Source organism: Dendrobium catenatum, unplaced genomic scaffold (genome assembly GCF_001605985.2).
Source record: "Dendrobium catenatum unplaced genomic scaffold, ASM160598v2 fragScaff_scaffold_306, whole genome shotgun sequence".
Classification (NCBI taxonomy): domain Eukaryota; kingdom Viridiplantae; phylum Streptophyta; class Magnoliopsida; order Asparagales; family Orchidaceae; genus Dendrobium; species Dendrobium catenatum.
This window is the reverse complement of record NW_021318768.1, coordinates 561,537-586,654: the sequence shown is the minus strand read 5'-3', so window position 1 is coordinate 586,654 and position 25,118 is coordinate 561,537. Positions and strand designations below refer to the sequence as shown.

Genomic DNA, 25,118 nt, shown 5'->3' with positions numbered 1-25,118 from the left:
AATAAAAAATTATGAATACCGAGTTATACGTACGAATACCGAGCAATACCGAGTTCTTAAAAAACTCGGTACAAGTTCTTCATGCGCATAAAAACCAAATTCAAGTCATAAAAATAAATATCGCTCAGTACCTACTTATAAAGAGTCTAGTTACACCCTAATACCGAGCAAGTACCGAGTTATCAGAAGGTAAGGTACAAACAAAAAACAGAGGATCAGACGAAGATAGATGAGAAAATACTTGTAAAAAATCGGAAAAATCGTCATCAAAAGTATAAGTGCCAAATGTTTCGTTGAAATCGTCTAGCTCTTCCAAAGTGACTGAATAATCGTTATCATCCATCGCCTTGAACGCTTCGCGAAAGTTTGCGTAAACCCTAATTACTGTATAACGTTCTACGTACAGTAGATAATCGGCCAAATGTTTACTCATTACGGTATATACCCGCGTGTTTTAAAATTTTCCCGCCCATTCGTGAAAAGACACGTGAAATATCAAAATTATAACGGGTTTGGATCGGGTCGTCGGGCTGCTACGTGGCGTTAAATTAATGGTGGCCGAACCTATAGAAACATTCGGTCAGAGGACCTAATAATTGTTCCTGCCGAAGGGGCTATTTGGTAATAAGTAATATTTAATAAATTTGGTAAATTCAAATTTAATAAATTCTGAGGATATTAAATCAGAAAACTATTTGGTATAACAAATTTTAAATTCTGAGATACTGTTTGGTAACATATAATTAAAAATAAAAATTAAGGTGTTATGAATTTAATAACATGTTAAATATAAGTTATTCATTAATTATTCTTTACCATATTAGTTATATATTTAATAATATAAAGGAAAAAAATATATTTAATAATATATATTTAAAGTTCTATTAATTAAAATAATTTTATTAATATTTAATTACTAATTATATTACTACGTATTCAATTAATTAAATAAGATATTTAATTTATGCACTAATTATACTATTAATTATTTAATTAATTTACTTAATCATTAATATTTAAATTATGTTAATTAAGTTAATCAATAATAACTTAGAGGCGCTAGGGTTTGTCTTTCATCTTCTCTTGTCGTCCTTGCTGTTCATCTTCGTTGCTTCGCCGGAGGTGTAGAGATTGCACGCGTCTCTTATTTGGCTACTGTTCGACTTCGCGCTTTCGACGACTTTCCCTTTCTGTCGGATCGGAAGTTACGACATTTTGCTCGGAAGCAACAACGGGAACTCGCTGGCTGTGTAGGTAACTGTCTCCCTTTTGCGCGCTTCTTCGGCCAAATCCCATAAATCCGCCGAACTGAGGGGTGTAGTGAATCCGGGATTTAAGCCGTAAATCCTTAAATCCGGAATTTATCCATCGCCGGAATTTAAAGCGCGCACCAAAACCGTTTTGCTGGATTTAGCGTAAATCCGACTTAAATCGCGCTGTAAATCCGATACCAAATAACCCCGAATACTCGGCCAGTGCCCGCGGCTCTCTGCCTCTCCCCTCACTCCTGGCGACTGGCGAACGGCGACTCGCTTTCTTCGGCTTCTCCGCTCTGGAGTCTCATTGCTTCGTCTTCTTCGCTTTCTTCGGCTTCTTTGTAGGAGGCGACTGCCGTCGTGAGTCGTGAGGACTCCGTTTTCTTCGGCTTCTCCGCTCGGGTACGTCTTCCTCCTCCGCCTGCTCCCTCCTTTTTCTTAAAAAAAAAAAACGCGGTTAGCAACTTAGCATCCTACTGATAGCTTTCTGGTGTTATTTTTCTTGATTCTTCGCTAGTGATTTGGAATCATCAGCATATTTTAACTACATAATACTAGAGACTGCACGCCAGAGTAATTTTCTCTAGTATAAAAGACAAGATTCAAAGAAATTTTGATCATTTAAAAATTTGGCTTAATATTTTGACTGTTATATCTTGCGTCCTCAATGAAGAAGCTCACCAGGAACATGTTTAGAACTTTGGGTTACGCTCATGAGAATGTCTACTTGATTTTGCATCGTTATATGGAAAATGGCTGTAACTCTTATAGTTGTGGATGCTAAAGTTTACAATATTAATTTAGGAGATTTTTCTATTATGAGCTGCCAAGTGCGTTGCACAGATCATGCTTTATTGTTTTTTCTAATATTTGGTGAGATTTTATCCGAGGAAACATTAAATGGCAAAATCAAGCTTCATAGGTGATAATTTACCGAAGTTTAAGACATTGTTTGATACCGCTTATGCCTTCTTGCATGTGCCATCTGAAATTTTTAATGACTGTTTTATAGTCAACAACTTTTATTTTCTTAAATATTAGTCTATTAATATGAAATAATTTCCCCCCTAAAAGGAAAGCTTGGTTCTGCCCGTGACTGCAAGTAAGATCTAGAATTCGTTTGGGACAACTTTCTTATTTCTTTTTAAAGCATCTTTCTTGTGCAAAAATTGTGTAAACTAAAAAATTTGTACTAGAATGCCGCTTTAGAAATAAGTAGGATAGTTGTCTCAAATGAAGCCTTAGTATGTAAATAGTACCAATATATACACATTTAACCTAGATAAATGTGTATATATTTATAATTGTTTGGCATGACCAAAGTTAAACCTAAGTAAACCTTAATGAACTCTTTGAATACTTTAGGATTTAAATCTAATATCTTAAACAAAAGTTTAAGAATATTAAATTGATTGTTAATATTTGTAATTGATGGATAGTGCTTATTAAGATTAATTTATTTATATATACTATACACAACTGATTATTATTAATTTTAATTTTAAAATTCTGTATGAATTATAATTAATTTAATTAAATCATATGTTTTATATGTTAATATCATAACAAATCATTAGTTAATAAAATATTAATATAACAAAATTAAAACTTATTTACAATTTAAAAATTTAAATATCTACATGATAAATTGAATTTCCTTTTTATCCAATCAGCTAGATCACTTTCCCACATGATTTTATATTACAAAGAAGAGAGGGAAAAAAGCCATGAAGAATGAAGGAGTTTAGATTGCAATCACATGGTTATATGGTATGCTTCTCTATTACTATAATTTCTTCTCTTAGCTCTACATGGGCCTATTTAGATACGTAAATCCTTTAAACCCTAATTTACTAAATCCTAAAGGTGTTAAATCTTGATAAATCTCATGAGACTGTTTGTCAAGGCTATTTAAGATTTAAGGGGGTTAATTTATATAATATTTGTGTTTTAAATATGATTACTATAATTAGGGTATTATTTTAAATAGTTTATTACTAACTTATTTGGGAGGTATTTTAATAAGTATTTCAATAATTATAATGATAATTATCTAATTAGTTATTTAATTATTTTTTAAAATAACTAATCATTTAATTACTATTTATGCTATTAATTATTTCAATAATTTTTTAAATGTTATTTTAATAAAGTTTTAATTGCCAATTATACTTAGAATTATCTAATTAATTATTCAATTACAAACTAATTATTAAATCAATATTAACATGGCCATTCTCATAATTAATTATTTATATTTCAAATTATATTAATTAAGGTAATTAAATTAACACCTAATTAAAAATTAGGAATTAATATAATTATTCTCGAAACCTTTATTAGCAGTCAGGTTAGCTTTCCCTTGTCTCTATTGTTACATCGTTGTTCGAAGTTTGCGTAAGGTAGAGCTTCAAACGAGTCACTTGCCATTTGATAGAGACTTACTAAATCCCAAGTTCATTGTAGTTTTCTGCATGAATTCCTCATTTTAAGAAAAAAATATTATTTATATATATTTTTTAAGATAGTTATGCTTGATTGGTTAATGTTAAATTGTATACATTGATATGTTGTGCTTCATAAAAATAAACTAAAATGTAGTAGGATAGTTATTTATTCTACAATATTGTTTTTATTCATGAATACAAGTTACTTATTTATGTGTTTATTTAGAATATCATTTAATTAAAATCTCATTTCTAAGCTTGACAAGTTGCACATTTATAACCTTCTTAACAGGCTTGTTCATAATTGGCTTAATTAATTTCATTTATTTTATAAATGAGCCTCGTGTTTAGATATTGATTAATACAATATGAGCTGAACTCGAGCCAAGCTCAAGTCAAGATCAAATACTCATGATTTTGGGCAAGTTGTGAATTATGTTGACTTTGCTCATAAGCTTGTACAAGATCAAATTGAGCTCAAGTTAAGATCAAATTCATAAGCTCAAATTGAACTTTTGTTGAGCTTAAAAAAAATTTAATAAACAGGCTCGGCCCAGTTTGGTTTTTTGCAGCCCTACAAATAAGAACATAATTTAACATGAAAAATGAATCCTAAAAATTTAGTTTTAAAACATAGGTATTAGAATTTATTATAAGCAAATCCGATATTATACTAATTTTTAGTATAAACTATTGTAAAAATATTGAAAATTTAAATGAAATATAGTAATATTGTCAAGATTTCAGGAATCTTTGTCTCAAAATTATGGCATGGAATAGTAAATTGTTGCCCTTTGTTGAAGTTTTAAAATAATTTTCTTTTCACCAAAATGTCAAACTATAATGAATTTTATGTAAATCATTATACTTTTTTTTAATCAGGTATAATGACATGAAAAAATCTTGATCTTAATAGGTTTTTCAAGTTAGCTAAGGGCTAATTGAAAAAAGAATCCCTTCAGATTTTTTGAGCAATAAACTTGTTCATGATGTAAAATAAGTCTAATATTTTTATCAATGATTCTAAAGGATTTATAAGACATACCTTTTGATATTGTAATTAACACAAAAATTTATCTCATAAGTATTCTAAATTTAATTTTTAATTATTATTTGAACACTTAGCGTGGGCATAGACTAGTCCCTTTACAAGATTCAATCAAAATTATGCATGCAGTGGCACAAACACTTAGGTATTCACAAATGTTGACTTTTGATCAAGGTTTTATTTGGGATAGCTTAGTGCTTTGCTTTTCAGATCGTAAACACAATTTTTGTTTGGCCATTATTTTTTTTATTGTTTTAAAAACAATTTTGTGCTAGGAGGCTTCTTTTATAACATCTTTTAAAAGAGTTGTTTTCTCCATAACTTATTTACATTCACCTTTATAAGAAGTTGCAGCTGTCCCAAACGAACCCCGAATCAAATTGATAGTAATTACAATATCTGTCACTTGAAACACAGTCAATAGCATAAGCCATGATTCAATCAATTATTATTACCTATGTAGCTTAGGTTGGTGATGACAATAATAAACACTAGGGTGTTCCAAGAGGGCATAGCCCAGTCGATTCCATAGCAACTTGAAACTCTTTTATCAATTAGATCATAAAGCACGATCACTCATAAAAGAGTGGTTATAATTAGTTTATTTCTACGTAGTGAGATAAACCAATAAGTAAGCTAATATGAACCATAATCCAAGCAGTTTTCATTTTTAAAAGTATTGAATGATATACTATCTATCAATTGTGTTATAAATGATTAGAACAAATTTTAAATTGGACTACTTTTGTAAATAAATTATACTCCTATCATTATTGAACTTCCAAATATGAGGCTTTTAATTTTTCTATTTAACTCACGAACAATTTTTTTATCATCTCCCTCATTTTCGCCCTTCAAAGTATTTGTGCATCATTCTTTAATCAAACACCGAACCATTATTTACGGTGTTCACATTTCATGCTTTTATTGAGACTAGTAAAATGCACGTGCACATGATGCACGTGAATAAAATTTTAAAAAATAAAAAATATATAGATACAATTTAAAATTAATTTATGACATGCTATATGATTGATACTTAAGTCTTTATGACATATAATTTTTATATATTTATACATAATTTATATATACTCAATAGGCATATAAACTTATATTATTTTGTATATACAATAGTTTAGAAGTGTGTAAGTTAAAAAGTAGAAAGAATGCTATGTGCGATGCAAGAGGTCCAAATCATCCAAAATTATCCAAAAAAATTAAGAATCTAATATCCAAAATAATCCAAAAAATTTTGAGATAAACCTAATATCCAACTTATATTATCCAGAATGGAGAAGTTATTTCTCCTGCAAAAGAAAGCTACTCAACTTGCATAGCAAACTGAGTAAATAACATCTCTGAGAGCATCAATTGCTTTCAAGAAAAATCATCCAAAAAAAGCTACAATAGTTAATACATGTTGCTTAAGGCTTGAGATGATATGGACTATTCCATCATAAGATCACTCTTAGTTAGCTAAAATGCTGCAAATGTTAGACCCAACAAAAAAATAAATAATTATAAATAGAAAAGAAATTATAATCCCGGTGAACATGCTGGACCTTGACATTATTCATGTTAGTATGCCCTGTTTCGAAGAAGACTACGACAGTTTCCATTAGGTTGCTTATTCTATCTTGAAGTAACTTTGAAACATCTAAAGACCTCTATCCTTTATGAAGAGAGTTTTGTGCTTTCTTGTTGAGGATAAACCAGCCATCATTCTGTAAGTGCTGAGAAGTTTCAGTAGAAGGAAACAATTCTCATGTATATAGAGTTGCACAATATTATATTTTATTAAGTTAAGCTCAGGCTTAATGATTCTATTAGGAAACCTCAATTACTTTCATTTAAATAGTTGGCGAGCCTATTAAAAATTTTAAGTAACTAAAATAAAAGGTGATATGCTGTTTAAATTCAATGAAACAATCAGACGCTTGATTGTTGTGGATGAAATTGTCCTAATTTGAGGCATGCTAGAGGCCAACATAACGTTCAGAAAGTAAGTTTTGAAGAGAATGATTACCTTCGCATTATAGCTAAGCATTCCTAGCACGGGACAACCCACATCTTGCTTGTAAGAACCAATGTTTAAAATTGCGTATTCGGGTATTGAGGCGTTTTTCATTCGTGAGGCGAGGCGTAAGCCTCAAGGCATTTTGAGGCGTAAGCCTCAAAATCAAAAGATTGCGTAAATATAAAATGATAAAATTTTTATATACTAATGAGTGAATAATATAAAACATAAAAAAGCATAAGATATGAAGTAAAATCAAAATATCTCAATAATAAGACAACATGAAATATAGTTCAACTCAAAATTCTATCTTTCCCAAATCCCAGTATTCTTTTCATTAACATATAATTCTAATTTCCAAAAATAAATAGCAATGACATATCACATAAGAACTCATAAGTCATCAGCACTATCATCACTAAGGGGTTCTTCATGTGAATCATCATTATGGTGAACTGCTCTCTCCCCTCCCTCTTCTCCTATAGAGTCCAATGTCGGACATTTACTTCAAAATTTATGTAAGTTTTAATATATATAGCGTGAGGCGTAAGCTTCATGCCAGTAAGGCGAGGCAGGCCACAAGGCGGGCCTCAACTTGGTTGAGGCGCAAGCCTCATAAAAAAAACTTGAGGCGTAAGCATCGAGGAGTTTTTTATTGGAATTGCGCAAAGGCGGGCCTCAAGGCGAGCCTCATATTGTGCAATTTTAAACCATGGTAAGAACACAACCTTTCAGACTTTTCTCTCAAAAATTGAAAATAAACATGATCATAGTAAACATTTCCAGAAAGTAAAGAAATAGATCACAAACAATTGCCGAACTGAAGTGCGACTGGGAGAGAAAAGCGGATGAATAGTTGCACTCGGCGAGTGAGAGATGAGAGAGCAGAAAGCTAAAGAAGTGAGAAGTGATGCGTTGGGGTTGGGCTTTAAGTTCGGCTACGCTACTGCTTCGTGCGGCAAGCTGCTGAAATGCTCCCGCTAAAAGGGAGGACGGTGTAGTAACAGATAGCGATATAAATGCATATGCGTTGGGCAGTTTTTCATGATACTACAACAAGCGGTATCCGAAACGGCGAGGACTCTTGTTTTAAAGAAGCATTAAAGTCAAATTTTTTTTAGGATAAATGATAAAATTTGAAGAGTTATATAAGGACGTTGTAGATTAATTTAAAATTTATAGATGAACCATTCAGATTTGCTATGGGTGGATTCCCAAGCCACACCTATATAGTAGTATAGATATGACAAGTACAAGAAAGTATGGAATAATAAATAAAGATGTCAAAATCATCCCCTCCATTCTAAGAGAATGATTCAAAGGCAATGATGGAGAATCTTTTCAAGATGCATTTCCAACTTAGTGTATAGTTTAATTAATATTTAATGCAAAATTTGATAATATAGCTCGAATGATCCTTCACTTTTGCATTGATAATGTTGTGTCTATATTGAATCCATATGCTAAAGCTATTGTTAAAGGATGAATTTCTACATATTCACAATGTCCGTCATCCAAAATAAGTTGCGACTCTTTAATTATTATTGTTGATAGGTGAGCGATTAGTGTTTGCGTTGATGCTTGAGAAAAGATTCTCCTTGTTTATGTTGATTGACCCATGTTTTACATAATTGTCATGTTGCCATGTTGCATGCTACATAAGCATTCATCATTAAATTTCTTGATGCGACATCACTCCTAAAGCTTAAATTAATGTAATTAGATTCATAAAAATTGACTTATTCGGGCATTTGGTTCAAGGCCGTGGCAGCCCTTCATAAAATTTTAGATGCATCATATGTTGAGTTTTTCCAACCACCCTTAAGGATACAACTATAATGATTCTCCGAGCTATGCATGAAAAGCAACCTTTCCTGTAATGAGTTCCATAAGCAACTCATCCCTAGTTATCTTATTCATTAAAGCTATAAAAATATGAGATTCTATTCTGCCTCAAATTGAGTGAGAACGATTCCTTTGTGGCTTATACTACAGATTTCATTAGAGAGATGTTGGATGTGTTAACCCAAATTCTTTGATGAATTGTAAGTAATTTTTATTTCAACTACCACACATTTTTTACCATTGCTTCACACTCAGATTGAGTGAATGAAATCATTATTTCTATAACTTATTTTTCAACTATAGTGAAACAAATGAGCCGTTGATTCAGTTTTTGCAAATGTTCATTTGTGTAAAAAATGGTTAACAAATTATGTGTTTATTATTGTTTGTTATTGTTGTCCAATTTACACCAATTTGCTAAAGCATGATAGACAACCTTTTATGGATCTTTTTCAATATTGATCGCCACCAATTTATGCCTATTTCTTTTAAACTATACATATTTGTATGTTCATACCTGTTGCACAATGAGAAAGGATTTGTGTTATAATTTATGATAGGAATATGCATGGTAGGTTGATTTTGATTTTGCAGATATTAATAAAATAATTGGAAGTTTGTTGGTAGTATTGTTATTGCAGTTTGCAGTTTGAGTCATCAAATTTAATTATGTCTCCTTCTACCTTGAGCATTGTTTTAATATGTGTTTGCACAATGATATTTGGATCCTTTGAATGAATTTTATCTTTGAAATGCAGTGGAAAGGTCATGATGCGCTTTGATGTTGCTTCTCACATGTACATACTCATGCCTTTGGTAATCATTTCTTTCCTTCTAATATATTATTTTGTCTCCTCACAATGCCATTTATGTATTAAAAAACATTTATTTAAATATAAAATGTATACAATGGCTAAAATAATGCTTTTTCTTGATTTAAAAAAAAACTATATTATGTATTCAGGTTATAATTGTTGTTGGTATTGGCGTTATTTCTACGTTTGTTTTCATAACTCAACATACTGAAGATCTCTTGGAGAGTGATTTTAGCGTGACTCAGATAATGTTAACAGACCATCTTCAAGAGCAAGCTCTTCACCTTTTTGAAGCAAATTTGTCAATTCACCGTGTTGCTAGAATTATTGCTTCTTCTTTTGATAAGAATTTGTCTTCATCTTCTGCTATTGAGAACGAGGTAAAGTTTCAGCTATTAATTTTATCTTAAACAAGTAGTGCTACTTTGGAAGATAAATTAATGAAACTCTTTTCAACTTTCAGGTTGCCTCACGTTTGTTCATGGCTTTGAAAATAACTCGATTGGCATCACAAATTTCTTTTGTTAGGGCCAACAAAATTATTTTCTCTTATTTACTTGAAAGAGGTCAAACTCGGGTTGTATTCTTTGATACTTCATTGAAGTTGGACAATTCGACAGTGCATCAATGGTATAGTCAAAAGGTTGATAATTATGCAGGAAAGCGATATGGTGCTATACATGTTGTTAACTCTATTCATTGGAATGACTCATTATGGTTTTCTGATGCATTGAGAGGCGTGAGCATGAGTCCATCATATGGATATGGATGGGGAGATGATCGAGATAAAATGCTCTTCTTTACTGCTCCAGTAGATAGATTTACTGTGATTGCTCTTGGAATTAAATTAAAAAAATTTATCAATTATTTATTTTCTATCAAGTTTCATGATGCACATGCTTTTGTGTTGACAAGAGATGATTTGTATTTTTTAGACAGTCATAATAAAAACACTCTAAAGGCAATAAATGTGAATCTCGGCTTGCCAAAGAATGAAATAATTGGTGAATCTTGTGATGATATTATTAATGCACATTTGTTTGCTCGTTCTTCAAGCGTAAAACATTTGATGTCAAAGAAAGAAAAAATTATGTTTAGATGTGCAGCTATCCGTCTTGCTGAAATCAAACTGGTATGTTATTCAATAATAAACACGGCAAATCTTTCCCCTTTGATATTCTAAAAGGATATTGCTTTTTATCTTATTTTCTAGAATTTCTATCTTTTTGATTATGATCTTTTTCTTCTTGCAGGTTATAGTAGTTGCATTTCCAGGGAAGAATTTTATGCTTTTATTGCAAAAAATGAAAGTTGCGGTAGTCTTATTGTTGTCTTTTTTTATTATAATTGCTATTATAGGCAGTTGTATATCTTCAAAGCTTTTTAGGAGATTACAAAGACAAAAGACATACACACTTGCTAATCTTATTAAACAAAAGGAGGCCACTCAACAAGCTGAGAGAAAAAGTATGAACAAAAGTATAGCATTTGCAAGTGCTAGTCATGATATGAGGGCATCTCTAGCGGGAATTACTGGATTACTTAGACTTTGCCATGATGATGTTACTCCAGATTCTGATGTTGCTAGAAATTTAGTTCAAATGGATCAATGTGCATCAAAACTATTAGGTGAGTTATTAGATTATTTCATTATTTGATTTATTAAATTTGTTTATAGATTTTGTTCTTCGTCTCGATCTTTTAACTTACTATTTAGGAAAAAAAGAGTATGCTATTGAATTGACTCTTATGCTATCATATTATTTGAAAAATAACAAAAGTTTCTAACTCGAATGGATGATTTTAATGTCATAATATTTTTTTTCCAAATAATTATGGTTATTCCGTGTTCTTTATGGGTTTCAGGGATTTTGAATTCTGTTCTTGATACAAGTAAGGTCGAAGCAGGAAAGATGCAACTTGAAGACGTGGAATTTAATATGGCTCAGGCTATTGAAGAATCTGTTGATCTTTTCCATGTAGTTGCACTTGCTAAAGGGATTGAGGTAATATGGGATCCATGTGATTTCTCTGTTTTGATGTCTTCAAATGTCAGAGGTGATTGTAGAAGATTTAAACAAATTTTGGATAACCTTCTTAGCAATGCTGTAAAGTTTACGTATGAGGGTCATGTTATGGTGAGAGCTTGGGCTAAAAAGGCTTGGTCAAAAAATTCAGAGCTCACTTCAATCCAACAGAGCCAGTTTTTAAACATATCATCTTCTTTATCAAGATTTTTTTCTAATATTGGAGGTGTTTATTCGACTAAGAGACCTCATAACTCAATTAATTATCGCGGTGAAGGTGACTTGGAGTTTATTTTTGAAGTAGATGATACAGGCACCGGAATCCCAAAGGACAAAAGATCTTCCATTTTTGAAAATTATGTTCAACTGAAAGACTCAAACTTTGGCTATGAGGGCACTGGTTTGGGACTTGGAATAGTCCAATCCTATGTAATTACGAATACCCATTTCAACTTTAATTTAATTTATTAATTTTGTTTGCAAGTAATATACTATTGTTGAAACTTAATATACTTTCTATTGAACAATGTTTTTCAGTTCATTTCAATGATTTGATTTTTTAATTTTATTTTTCATAGGTTCGATTGATGGATGGTGATATTGGCATTAAAGAAAAACATCCTGGCGAAAGAGGAAGTTGTTTTATATTTAATATTTTCCTGAAGTCTACTGATGATTCCTCTAATAATACTGAAGAAGATTTCAACTCTTGCAAAATTCCAATATTGAATAGGCTGCATTCATTTTCCTCTAAAACAAGATTGAAGGTGCAATCAAGTATGCTTGCCAGGGCAATGTCAGAAGGTGTTGTGGATGGGATAAAATGCCTACTTGTAATTAATAGTGTTGAAATAACAAGGATTTTGAAAGATTGGATGAGAAGCCTTGGTGTCATGGTCAGTGTAGCTCAACAACCTGAAAAAATATTTGCTGTTTTGAAGAAGATGATTCATAATTACAGTGTCTCTGAAAGCGATGATACCAGTTTACCTTCTAGTGGTGATGATAATGAGTTTTCTTGTTCCAAGGATGAGAATAACCAAGTTTTGCCCCATAGCATAAAAGATGTCTCAAAGAAAGCAATCTTTAAAGGTTCCTATAAGTATTTGTTAGTTATTATTGATTTGAGTTTTGAGAATTTCTCTGAAATGCGGAACTTCATATCCTGGCTTCCTAAAAGCACTCATTTCTTTCATCAGTATAAAGTTATTTGTTTGACTGATTCAACTGCTTCTTGTTCACAAATTCCATATGATCTTATGCTATATAAACCTATTCATGGTTCCCGTTTTTATAAGATTCTGGAAGTTATGCAAGAATTCAGACAAAAAACTGAAGAACTGAAATCAGAGATTGAAAAAGAGTCCATTAAAACAAATGAGTTAGAGAAAAGAATTTTGTTGAATTCTGCATATACTCATCAAAATAATTATATGGTGTTTAAGGACGAGAGTGTGAAAGAACCTTTATGTGGCATGAATATTTTATTGGTGGAAGATACGCTTATCTTACGTCAAATTGCCTTGAAACTGCTTTCTCGTTCTGGTGCAAGTGTCCAATTTGTTGACAATGGATTAGAAGCTTTGAATGTGGTAAAAAAAGCTTTGAAAGAAACAAGTCTTATTTCTGAAGGAAGAAGCTCAAGGCATTTACCATTTGATTTTATTTTGATGGATTGTCAGGTAATGAACATTTATCCTTTGCAGTCTATACTAAAAAAATTCTTATTATATAACTTAATTACATTACGTATCACTTTTTTTGTTATTACTACAACAAGAAAATATTTACGTTGATTAAGAAAAATGAAAATTAGGAAAATCCTCTGAAAGATATGTTTGATTCTATATTAATATTAAATTTTCTATTTATTGATGTATGAATATTACATTGATATTTTGCTTAATAAGTTGATTATTTTGAGCTATTTGTGACAATAATTGATAGGATTATATCAGACAATCATTTAATATCTCTTTGTCATTTTAATTTTTATGTATGTTTGCATGACTCTAGGTATATGTATGCATGTGTAAGGTGCCAATAAAGAAATTCATTATTTTATGATTTTGTTCAAATATGTCATTGTAATCCAAATACTTATTTGAAGCTATGTATTGAAAATAAATATTTTTGTTTTCTGATATTTCCAATTGTAAAATCAAACATTTATGAATTTATTCTACTATTCCAACATAACAAAGTGAAAAATCTTGGTGGCATAGTTTACACAATTAAGAAATACGGAAAGCACCTTAATTAATAACGAAGATGCCAAATATCATTTTTGATGAAAATAGAAATTATGTGTCCATTTTTTAGTGCTTTAACCCGTGCTATTTAATTATATTGGCAATGTGGAAATATTAATGGGTTCTTAAATAAGTTTTCCTAGTAAGATGGTTGTAGATTTTAAATATAATACTATAAGATTTTTTATTTTATTCTTTTATTTTTTAATTTAATGAATAAATATTTTATTCCTCGAATTTTATATATTCAATCATGCTTTGTTTGAATTTTTTTTGGTGATGTTAACTTCTGCATCTGGAGTGAAAATATGTTTTTTAGAAATTGTTCTTTCATAAAATGTTATTTATGCATATGACACATACTAAAATAAATCAATATAAAATCTATACTACTATTATAAAAGGGGCTTGAGTTTCCTTCCCCAACAAATCTTGACCATCCATTTTATTTATTCTTAAATTATCTTAGCCATCAATTATGTTATAACTAATTAATAAATCAAAAAAATAATACTTATATAATTTAATGCTCTTTGTATAGATCCGCGACTAAAAAAAAAAGAACGATTCCTATTCCCTAGCCAATTGCATTTCGTCTTCCCCTTTGCGCCATTTGCCTCATTCGCGATTGGGCTTCATTGGTAATAAATTTTCAATTAACCCAAATTCACGATTCAGCCACTGGTATAAATTTTTAATAAACCCAAATAATGACAATTAACGACTAGTTAACACTCCGTTACCTATTTTTTTGACGATTTCCTCCGTTTTGGACTCTTCGGCTTGCCTTTGCTTCCTCCTCTCAACTGTTTGATTTTGCACCCTTTCGTATCCTCTTTCTTCCCAACGTCTTATAGCGATCATTATCGTCTTCCCATCTTCGGCTTTGCGTGGAGAGGAGCTTTCAAGGAGTTGCTAAAAAAGCTTGGCCTTCTTCTACGATGAAGCTCTTGGATCAAAAGTCACTAAGGGATATTGGTGCGAAGTGCGAAGGTAATGATATTTTCTCCATGCTTCTTTGGCTACTATTCTTTCTTTATGATTTATGATATTTGCTTCTATGCGCTTCCAGCATTCCACTGCACTCCCAAAGCTGAAGTTCATCCACCTTTTTTCGTTTGCACCTAGCAAGGCTACAACCTGCAGCCCTCTCTTTCTCCTACACTTGCTAACCCCTCGCCTGCAAGCTGTACCTCTTTGCACTCCATTGCATAGCCACAGACCTACTCCTCAAGCAATGATTTGAGATTGTCCTCTCTCTACTCTCTAATTATCTCTCTAAAACAGAGATTTTTATTCTCTCTAATATATTTATATATAAATATATTTGTAGATATATATTATAAAAAAGAAGTAATAAAAAATAGAATTACATATGAGCTTTTATTTATGCCTCTGATTAGTAAGACAAGTATTTGTTGCTATTCATAATTAGAGTTAGGTGATCATTAGCAAGTATGATTTATTGATAATTAGTTGCAACCTATGAAGATTAAGGCTTCATTTGGTTATCCGGTACCTTGTAAAAGATAGTTTTAGAAATGTTGATTTAGAATATCGAGTTTTCTAAGTAAGAAGTACATATAAAAAACTTTCTCAAAATAGCAGAAAAATGAAGAAAATGATGTTATTGGGAATGTGATTTGAGGAACCAAATTGTAAAGAAGAAATAAATTTACCGTTTTTAAAATGAAATAAACACAAAAAACGTCCAATCAAATGAAGCCTAAATTTAGTGCTCATGGTTCGATTGTTCAACTACTTCATTCATTGCTATTCAATTTGCTTTTCCATTGCACAATTGAATGGTAATATAGTGGGAGTGTCAGAAAAATATTATTAAATTTAAGAAAGGTATATTATTCCTCATATTGATCCATTAAATCTTTTCATAAGTCTCACTACATTATTTCCTCTGATTAATCTGGTTTGATGAACTGCAGCTAGATCAGTAGTTGAAGTATAATCCATAATAATAATAATTAATATTTGATTCCTTCAGTGATGGGGCGATAGTATGTTTGAATTGGCACCCAATGGATATCCCTGAAGCTTACATTGATTCCCTCCCAAAGGTACCTACTCTTATGTTATAACCATGCTTTATTTTTTCTATTGCCGTTGGATAATTTCTTCACCTTTTGTATCATAATAGAATGGATAGGCAAGCATGGGAGATTATCTATATCGCATAACACAATTGAATACTTTGATCTTGAGCAATTTATTGCACCTGTTGACTTGTCAACCGAGTACAAAGTCCTTGACCTCTGCATCGAGGTCTTAGTTCTGATTTGGAAGAGGAAGATGCAAACATTTGGTGTATATTTTATAATGTTTAGATGCTATGAAGTAGATCATTTATGGTGCAATATGCTACCTTTATGATGGGAGATGCCAAAGCATGGTAAGTTGATAGTTTTGAAGAAAATTAAAGTCTTTTTGAACTATATATACTTAAATAGCATTTCACAAATAATTTTTGAATTTCTACAGGGCTCACTAATCACCTAAAATATTGCTATAAAATGATACAATGCTATTCAAATTTCAAGTGAGCTAAGAACTCTATGCCATTAGATTTAAAGTATTCATATATTTTATGTTTCTTAGGTTTCTTTTTTTTCTTCTTCACATATCGTTCAAGATTTATCATACTTAGGCTGTGTTTGGGAATGTTGTTGAAAAAACATACCACCATTTGGAGATGAACAATCATGTAAAAAATGCAATAAAAAGTTTTATAATGCTATGGCACACTATTAATCATGAACTACTCAGGTTGAAGTTCTTTATGTTAATTAATTTGTCCATTAGAAAATACTAAATCTTGGAACATTTGTAGTTTTAGATACTTTTTGGAAAATTATATAGAGTGAGCTTTGATTAGACTCATGCTTGTTGAACTATATCAACGTTTTATGCTTTTAGTTCCCAAATTTAGTATTGTTAGTTATTTTTTTGCATTTACAAGATATTAAAAACAAGAAGTACAAAAGAAAAATTATCCATATCTTAGATTGGTCACAACTCTACCTGCATCTTTTGATCAAGTGAAATTACCCAATGGAATTGCATTATGATCATGTGAGCTACACCAAAATTTTATTTTTATTTAGGTTGATTTTTTCCTTTGTTTTTGTTGCAAAATTGGTGAAACAAAATTAATGACACTTTTTCGCTAAATTTAAAATTTTTAATTTTTATTCATCTAGACTTTATGCACATGCGAATAAATATTAGTAATTATAATTATTTATCATAATAAATTTAAGAAATTTTTTTCATCTTAACAATGATAATATAATTAAAATATTTATAATATAAATTTTTATTTTTAAATTTTTAATCTCGTGCATTTAATGCACGGGCATTTTTACTAGTCTTATTAAATCCTTTTTTTTCACAGAACTGTATTGTATAACCATATTTTATCTCAAAATTTTTGTACAGATGCCAACTATGGATGGATATGAGGCAACAAAATGCATACGCGCAGAAGAAAAGAAATATGGTATCCACATCCCTATCATTGCTCTAAGTGCTCATGCTACACCAGATGAAACAAAAAAAACGCTTCTTTGTGGAATGGATTTTCACTTGACAAAGCCATTGGAGATCAACAAGTTGCTCGAAGCTATTAAGTTGATATCTCAAAACTAAATTGGAATTTGGTAAATTAGTCATTGTTGAAAATGAGCTATAAAAACAGGTAAAGTGATGAATTTTATTAATGATCATTTATTTGCTATAATGCATCCATATCTTTACAATAGATATTGCTTTAATTTTAAATATTTATCTTGCATGTCAGGATACAATTATGCAGTTTATCATTGATAAAGGTTTTTTAACTAAGCACTTTTTAGAGTTGAATAAGTTACTTAAATGAACTAATACAGATAGATTTGTTATGCTAATATCTTTAAATGCTCTATTCGTTGATTTGAATTTTTTTTGAGTAATTTATTTGTATAGGTAGGTTAAATAATCATTTTATTCTTAATTAAAGAACTCTTTGAAAGGATTTTTTTTCCCGTAAGACCAATCCATAACTGTATTCTTTTTTGGGCATAGCAGACTATTTTAAAAAAAAGATTGTGTTTCTATTTTTTGTTAGATAAATTATTAAAAAAATTATAAGAAAATTTGATTATGTGTGGGAAAACAAGAAAATGTATAAATAGAGCGTGCACATCATAAATAATAGTAAGATGAGATGAGTAAGAGAACACAAAATTCACTTTGCTTTATTCTTTTTAATGGTATGTTAAAATCATTAAACTTGTTTTAGATTCATAAGCAAACCCATTTATCAATATTTAAACTATTTTGAAGCTCTCATTACTTCTAAACCACAATTCTCTCATCTTATTATCTTGAAGATTCAATGCATGTAGTGTGAATTTATTTACTATTTGTGATGTTTGAATAAATGATCTTAGAAATGCATGCAATAATCCATTTGCAAATTTTGATTGAAATGAAGGATGATTTTGATATTGCATATAAATGTCTTAAATTTGGAAATTTAATTAGAGAATAATATCATTCTCTTAAAAGGATGAGATCCATCTATTTAAATTTATACATATGTGCTTGGTCACAAAGAGACAAACATAGAAAGAGCTAATTGCTAGTCAGTTTTTTTCCCCATTAAAAGCAACTAAAATTTTCTTTATAAATAAAAATTACTTGATTGAGGTTTATCAATCTTTGTTCCTTTCTTTTTTCATTGGAACATATAATATAGTCGAAGTGTTATTTCAACCAAATAATACTGCACATCACATCTTTAAAAAAAAAAATTATCAATGAGATTCACAGAGATTAATGATGCTAAACTCTCTTTGATTGAATATGAGTACATGTGTTGTCAAGCACTTGTGCTTTTCTGTTTAAGTAGTTCAAAGTTCAAACCACCAATAGAAATAAGGTTATCTACTTCTGTAGGGCTAATCTTATGGCATGTAAAGACTACAAAGCACAAAATAGAGAACACTATTTTTCTTCCATCCAGTTTTTAATTCATGTGATACTTTGTTATAATCAAAATGGTAAACTTCACATTTTTTATACTTCTCACAGCCTAACTATTTTGTCTTTTGTACGGAAACACTATAAAATGCCTCTGTGCTTGCTTTGACGATTGTTAATAAACTCGACATCATTAAAAAGGGAACTTATTATATACAAAAAGGCTCAAACTTAATCTATGTATCATCCAAAAGAATTTGGAAATTGAAAGAAAGTAAAAAAAAAAACCATCTATATGATTTGATGCCTTGTGATTCTTTTTGATATTCCAGACATATTCTAGTTACCTTTGAAAGATTTGTCACGTTTATGTGTTTAAACTGCATTTTCTCTGATCTGTGTGGCTAACTAATAAATGGCTTGCTTTATGTTTACGCGGCTTTTACTTTTCCAGGATTTAACAGTCCCTAGCCATAAAACAAAGAATATTTTGAATTATGTTTTCCTAATGGAGTAAAAAGAAGGTTTTGTTAGTTGATCGTGTCATTATTGACAACCAGTTTAAGTTGGCAACAAGGAACTGCATTACGTGAATGTGCTTCCCTTAATTGTGAGTAAAATTTATATTCACGCCATCTAATGATTCAGTTAATTCTATTTAAATTTTCTATCAGATCCTTAAATTTATCTAGTGTAAGGGTTTAAATGTTTACAACATCCTTCAGCATGACACACTTGCAGTGGCGGAGGGAGGGGGGCCAAGGGGGGCACGTGCCCCCCCTTAAAAAAAATTCAATTTTATGTGTACCACTGAAGGAGAACAAGGAAGAGCAAATTATCACCCGTACATTTTTATATGTGAGAAATCTTTAATTTTTCTCTTATATACATGCTCAATGTAAGAGAAAGAAGTAATTAGATTAATTTATTTTTCTTAATCAAGACTAATCTATTGATATATCATCAAAAAATTATCTTCATCGGGCACGAATCTCGAGAAAAAAATCAAGTTGGAAACTTCAAAAATTAAATCGGAGACCATCTGAACTCTGATTTCAACAAACTTATAGTCGAACTGAACGTCTTGAAAATACGAACCCAACAACACCAAATTCGACTCAATCCGAGCCCAAATGAGTCCAAATCAAGGACCCGAAGCACATTTGGAAAGTTCAAAACATAATTTGGATGATCAAACGGTTTCCAAAATTTATTTGCTTATAGTCAAATCGAGCGGCTCGACGAGACGAATCCAACGAGCTAAAGATCTTTGATTTCTGATATCATTAAGCTATATTTTTATTCAGATTTATGCTATGCAATCAATATATATATATACACACACACACACACAAGTTTTAGTGAAAATCTTTGACTTTTATTGGAAATTTTATTTTAAAGAATCTCGGGTAAATTTTAGCTGAAATTGAAACTCACTTAAATTAGCTGAAATAAAAATATTTTAAAGAATGTTGAATAAAACTCATTTAAATATCTTTCGCTCCTCTCTTGCCTCCAAACGGAGACCCCCCGTAATGTGACAGCAAACAATAGGCACCCCCCTGAATAAAATTTCTTGCTTCATCACTGCACACTTGTGATGATGAGATGTAGTTGACGAGATTGTTATGCGTATGCACTCACAGCCATCGATTGCTGACAATTGGATTTAACAGAAATGTTGAAGTCGTATGGTTAGAAAATTGGAATAAAAAATTGGGTAGAGGAATTTAATGTTAGAAATTGATGGAATTGCATGCTAATTGCAAGTTTGGATGCACTGACTCACACTAATGAAAATATTTGTTTGTGCTTGAAGAATAAATCATTTAGTGAAGTGTCAAGGCACTTATTTAATGGATTTATGTTAAAATTAATGCAAATAGCTTCAATTGAGCTTTGTTATTGAATTATTGCTAAAAAATTAGAATAAATTTGTTTGGGTTGAACTTGAGTTCAAATCTATGAGTCGTCATACAATTCAGGTTTAGCTTCAATTGAACTTTGATATTGGATTGGATTATGTATGCATGTGCATGTAGTTAATGTTTAAATTTATTTATTTATTTTATATCTATGGATCATGTATGCATGCATGTAATATATATATATTAAAAGATTAAAAATTGTTAATAATTTGCTTATTTATAGTTCAAATTGAGTTAAAATTGAACAAGCATTTTTTAAACTAAAATTAAGATCAGAATGAGCCATTTTATAACTATCTTGAAATAGGGCCGGATCAAAATTTTGCTTTTATTAAATACTAAATAAGTTTAAACACTTTTTTTTTCTTTGGCTTGTTTATAGTAATCTTTAACTCTTATTCAACCACTTAATTATATGACTTATTCTGCTGTGTATCAAGAATCCATTTGCATGGCTGGTCATGTTGGTGTAATGGAACGATAAAGATAAAACAATTATGATAACCAGATTGACAAAAAAAAAAAAAGTCAAATTAGTATGCAGCAGGATTCTCCTTTTGGATTTTTACGTATAATAGGGATTTGCTTAGATCACACACAAAGAGGTGAAAGACAAAAAGAGGATGCTAGAACTAGCCAAATAATAAAATGATAAAAAAAGAAATGTCCTTAAAATGCCCTATTATATGAAGGTTCAAATGTATATAAAATTTTAATATATGCAGGCCATATGAATAAAATAGACTTGCAATAGGATTGTCATATTGCGCTGCAAGAGGTGGATTTGGTCCTGTATCAGTTTCCTCGGCTAGGAAAACTTGCCCATAGAGATTAAGAATTGATATACTCATCTAGAAGGTTGGAGGGAAGGCTCAGGGGTTAAAAGAAAAAAAAAAGGATAAAAACTTTGTAACTTGATTTACTCGGTTGCAAGGAGCAAGCACAAAGAAGAACAGAGCACAATCGACAAGGGAAACAAGGTAGAGTGGTTCAATAGAGACACTTACAACTATGGGGGTTTCCTTTTGACATGAACTAAACCATTTCAAGTACAATATTATAATTTCTCTCATAAGAAGAACGTGGACTTGGTGGCCATTGTTGGAAGTGTGTCAGAATGGAATCTTATGAGATTGGAGGATCAAACCAGATCTAGAATGAAAAAGAAAATAAGGTGGATATATGCTGGGAGATGATATTGTCAATATCCCTTCAATAATCTTATTGACTTAAACTGAGTTGAGCTTGACAACAAGTATTTGAGTATTCTATCAGTTGAGGGGTCTTCAAGACGATCAAGTTTATGCAGTGGCCAAAAAGTTTTGCTTCATGTCATGTTGCATCTTCCAAACCCGTTCAAAATATGATTAGTTGGACAAAGCAACCAAGTTAGAATTCAAGGATTTTGTAAAATGTTTGGTAGAATTTGGGATGAAGGTGGTTGTTGAGGAGGCTGTTATGAAGGTGGCAATGGAGGCAACTGCAGCAAATGAGGCCACAATGATTGTGATAGCAGAGGTTGCTGTTGTGGATGAAGTGATTGCGGTGAAAGTGTCAGCAAAGACAACCAAAATGAAGTAAATGATAATGGAGACCTTATGAGGAAGAAGTGGAAATGGAGAAGTATAAGGAGATGAAGGTGGCTAAAAACTTCACCAAGGCAATGGGAACCAAAATAGAGGTGTAATGAAGAAAAAAGTGGAGGTGACATCGCAAGATACTTGGAAGAGATACAAAGGTAGGAGAGGTTTTGCTTGGAAGAGGCTACTTCATTCATAGCAGAAAATTCTTATGGGAATGAAAGCAATGCTAAAGGATGCTAGAATAGGATTCTTATAATGAGCAGAAGAACACATATTTATAACAGGAGCTTGTGCCATATGTTCATAGTCTTTCTATTTTTGCTGTACCTATTGCTTGTTGTAACTATTATATTCATTTATTATTTGGTTAGCTTTGCTGTTGTGGTTTGGTTATGTGCTAATTATGTAGAAGTTGTGACCAGATGAAAAATTACGTGTTTAGCAACTTAAGATTTGTGTTCTCCCTCATTTCTGCTACATATTTAAATTTTTGGAGGATATTAAAGTTTGAACTTTTAAGTTTATCTGAAATTGAACCAAGGTAATCTTATGTCAACCATATCTGTTAATCTAAGGATGAGTAGTCTATAAATAATTGATTTGAGATATTAATTTATAACTTTTGATGGAATAAAATTTCTCATTATACATTTTAAGTTTGTGTGTAGAAGTTGATCCCTTATTTTATTTTTGGTTATATGGTCCTTGGGTAAAACATAGACCATTAGTTTGACTGTCATGCATGAATAATTTAGCGTGAGATGTATATTTGCGTTACTTTCGTGAAAAACTTGAAATGTGGGTCATATAAGGAATTGAAGATTTCATTGTCCTAAACGCGCACATTCATGCTTCCACAAAAAAATACTGTCTTCTTAGCTGTGATAAATGTTAAAGAAATAGTATGGTTCCTCATTCTTACAGAGATGCTTTCTATAATGTGTGTTTTTTTATTTTAATTTTTTTGGGCTTTACTGCAGTTTATATATGGAATTCTGGAGTAAGATATATCAAAGAGTTTCGATAACAAAATCAGAATTGATAACTCTTTCACCGCCATAGTTGTTTGTCAATTTTTATTATGTTTGATTCATATCTGTAAAGTTCTCTATTTTCTTTTGATTAGTTTATCCTATTTTTTATTTCCCCCTTTCATATATAAATTAAAATTTTTATATAAAAAAAACTTATTTAAGAAGTAGGTTTTTATTTAAAAAGTTTTAATTTTTGTACTACAAACTAAAAAGCTGTTTTAACAAGATCAAATGAAGCCTTAAGTATAGAAAATAAATTTTTAATCAAACAGATCTCTTATATAAATGAATTTTATATAATAAATATCTTCGATCGTATTATCCATTTAAAAATCTCACAATTATTATTTGCAGATCTCAAAAGTTATGTAAAAGAAACATATGATTGTCAACACTTTGAAATGAAAAAAGATTCATGAATGTAGCTTAAATCCTTTCTAGTCTGTAAAAATAAAAAAAATATTATTTTTTGCTTGGAGACCGTAAGTTTGAAAATAGAAGATTATGAACATAAACATTAATCTTTTTCCAGCTAATTATAATCATTATGCGTCTCAATTCTTCTTTTACTAATGAATTTGTGTGTGATTGATTGTGAGGTACTGAGGTTCGAGTTTTTAAATCCTTTTTAAGGTCAACATATCATGGTTAACAATTTGTCTCTTTTTATAGGATTTTTTTCTTCTGTAACAGATCTTTTGAACCATTCTCCCTTCCACTAACTAAAGAGATTATTACTAAGCTTACCATGTCAATATCTTCCCAAATAAGATGCAGAAAACTCATATGAGAAAGTACAAAAACATATTGGAATATCTATACTGCTATATTTGGGATTCCATCCATAGTAAATCTTGATCATTCATCTATAAATTTTAAATTAATCTATAACGTCCATATAGGACTCTTCAAATTTTATCATTTAACCTAAAAAAAATTTACGTAAATGCTTCGTTAAAACAAGAGTCCAAAATATTTTATTAATCGCACTTTTATCACAGCCGACTGATGTTCGGCTTCTAAATGCGGCAAGCGTTTCGATTGCTACCTCATCCGGCCCTTTGACTTCGCCTCACCATTTCGGATAATGCCTGCTGTAGTTTAATGAAAAACTTCCCAACGCATATGCATTCATATCGTTATCCGTTACTACATCGTCCTCCCTTTCAGCTGGAGTGTTTCAGCATCTTGTCGCACGAGCAGTCGCCTAGCCGATCTTAAAGCCCAACCCCAACACACCACTTCTCACTTCTTTAGCTTTCTACTCTCTCATTTCTCACTCGCCGAGCGCAACTACTCATCTGTTTTTCTCTCCTAGTCGTGCTTGAGTACGACATTCCTACGCTGCTTGGAGAAATCCTCGAGATTCAAGGTAGTATCTATACTTTATTTGGAATTGATCATTTTCCTTTGTTGCGAGACTTGAAAATTTTAATGAGCGTTGCTTGATTGTTGAAAATTTCATAAATACTTTGGATTGTTTGATGAATCACCGAAGTCTTCCTAATGCTTTAGGGTATACTTCGGATGTGTCAACAAGTGTATTTATTGTTTGTGATTTATTTCTTTATTTTCCGGAAATGTTTACTATGATTATGTTCATTTTCAAATTTTGAGAGAAAAAGTCTGAAAGAGGATACGTCACGGGAATGATATGCGAGGATTTAGGTCAAGTTGGTGCGAGAGCAGAGCTGAACTACCAATTCTGTTGAAACAAGGAGTGGTAATGGGTATAACGTTTCTGCGAGGAGGCAATCAACAGGAGTATTTTGGGGATTAGGATTTGTGAGTAAGGATTGATAAGAGTTTTCATCGAGTTGAACACTAATTTATTTTTTTACCAATATTTTAGCTATTTAATGGTGACTAAATCAAAACAGATCTTTAAT

General features: G+C 31.0%; 1 protein-coding gene across 11 annotated transcripts in view; it reads left to right on the top strand.

Moving 5' to 3' along the window:
* The first annotated feature begins 1,058 nt into the window (after nucleotides 1-1,058).
* The window catches only part of LOC110115722 (probable histidine kinase 2), a 48,494-nt gene continuing 24,434 nt past the window's right edge, over nucleotides 1,059-25,118 (top strand). For 4 of the 11 annotated variants that reach the window (XM_028693490.1, XM_028693491.1, XM_028693492.1 and 1 more), the window contains exons 1-9: nucleotides 1,059-1,658; nucleotides 9,372-9,429; nucleotides 9,578-9,808; nucleotides 9,892-10,560; nucleotides 10,682-11,057; nucleotides 11,295-11,884; nucleotides 12,034-13,137; nucleotides 17,161-17,419; nucleotides 19,139-19,294. In XM_028693490.1, coding sequence (XP_028549323.1) covers nucleotides 9,382-9,429; nucleotides 9,578-9,808; nucleotides 9,892-10,560; nucleotides 10,682-11,057; nucleotides 11,295-11,884; nucleotides 12,034-13,137; nucleotides 17,161-17,370 — 3,228 coding nt within the window. In that variant the 5' untranslated portion in view covers nucleotides 1,059-1,658; nucleotides 9,372-9,381 and the 3' untranslated portion in view covers nucleotides 17,371-17,419; nucleotides 19,139-19,294. Of the gene's footprint in view, nucleotides 1,659-9,371; nucleotides 9,430-9,577; nucleotides 9,809-9,891; nucleotides 10,561-10,681; nucleotides 11,058-11,294; nucleotides 11,885-12,033; nucleotides 13,138-17,160; nucleotides 17,421-19,138; nucleotides 19,295-25,118 lie in introns of those variants that run through there. The other 7 variants (XM_028693496.1, XM_028693495.1, XM_028693498.1 and 4 more) reach the window with 7 other exon arrangements.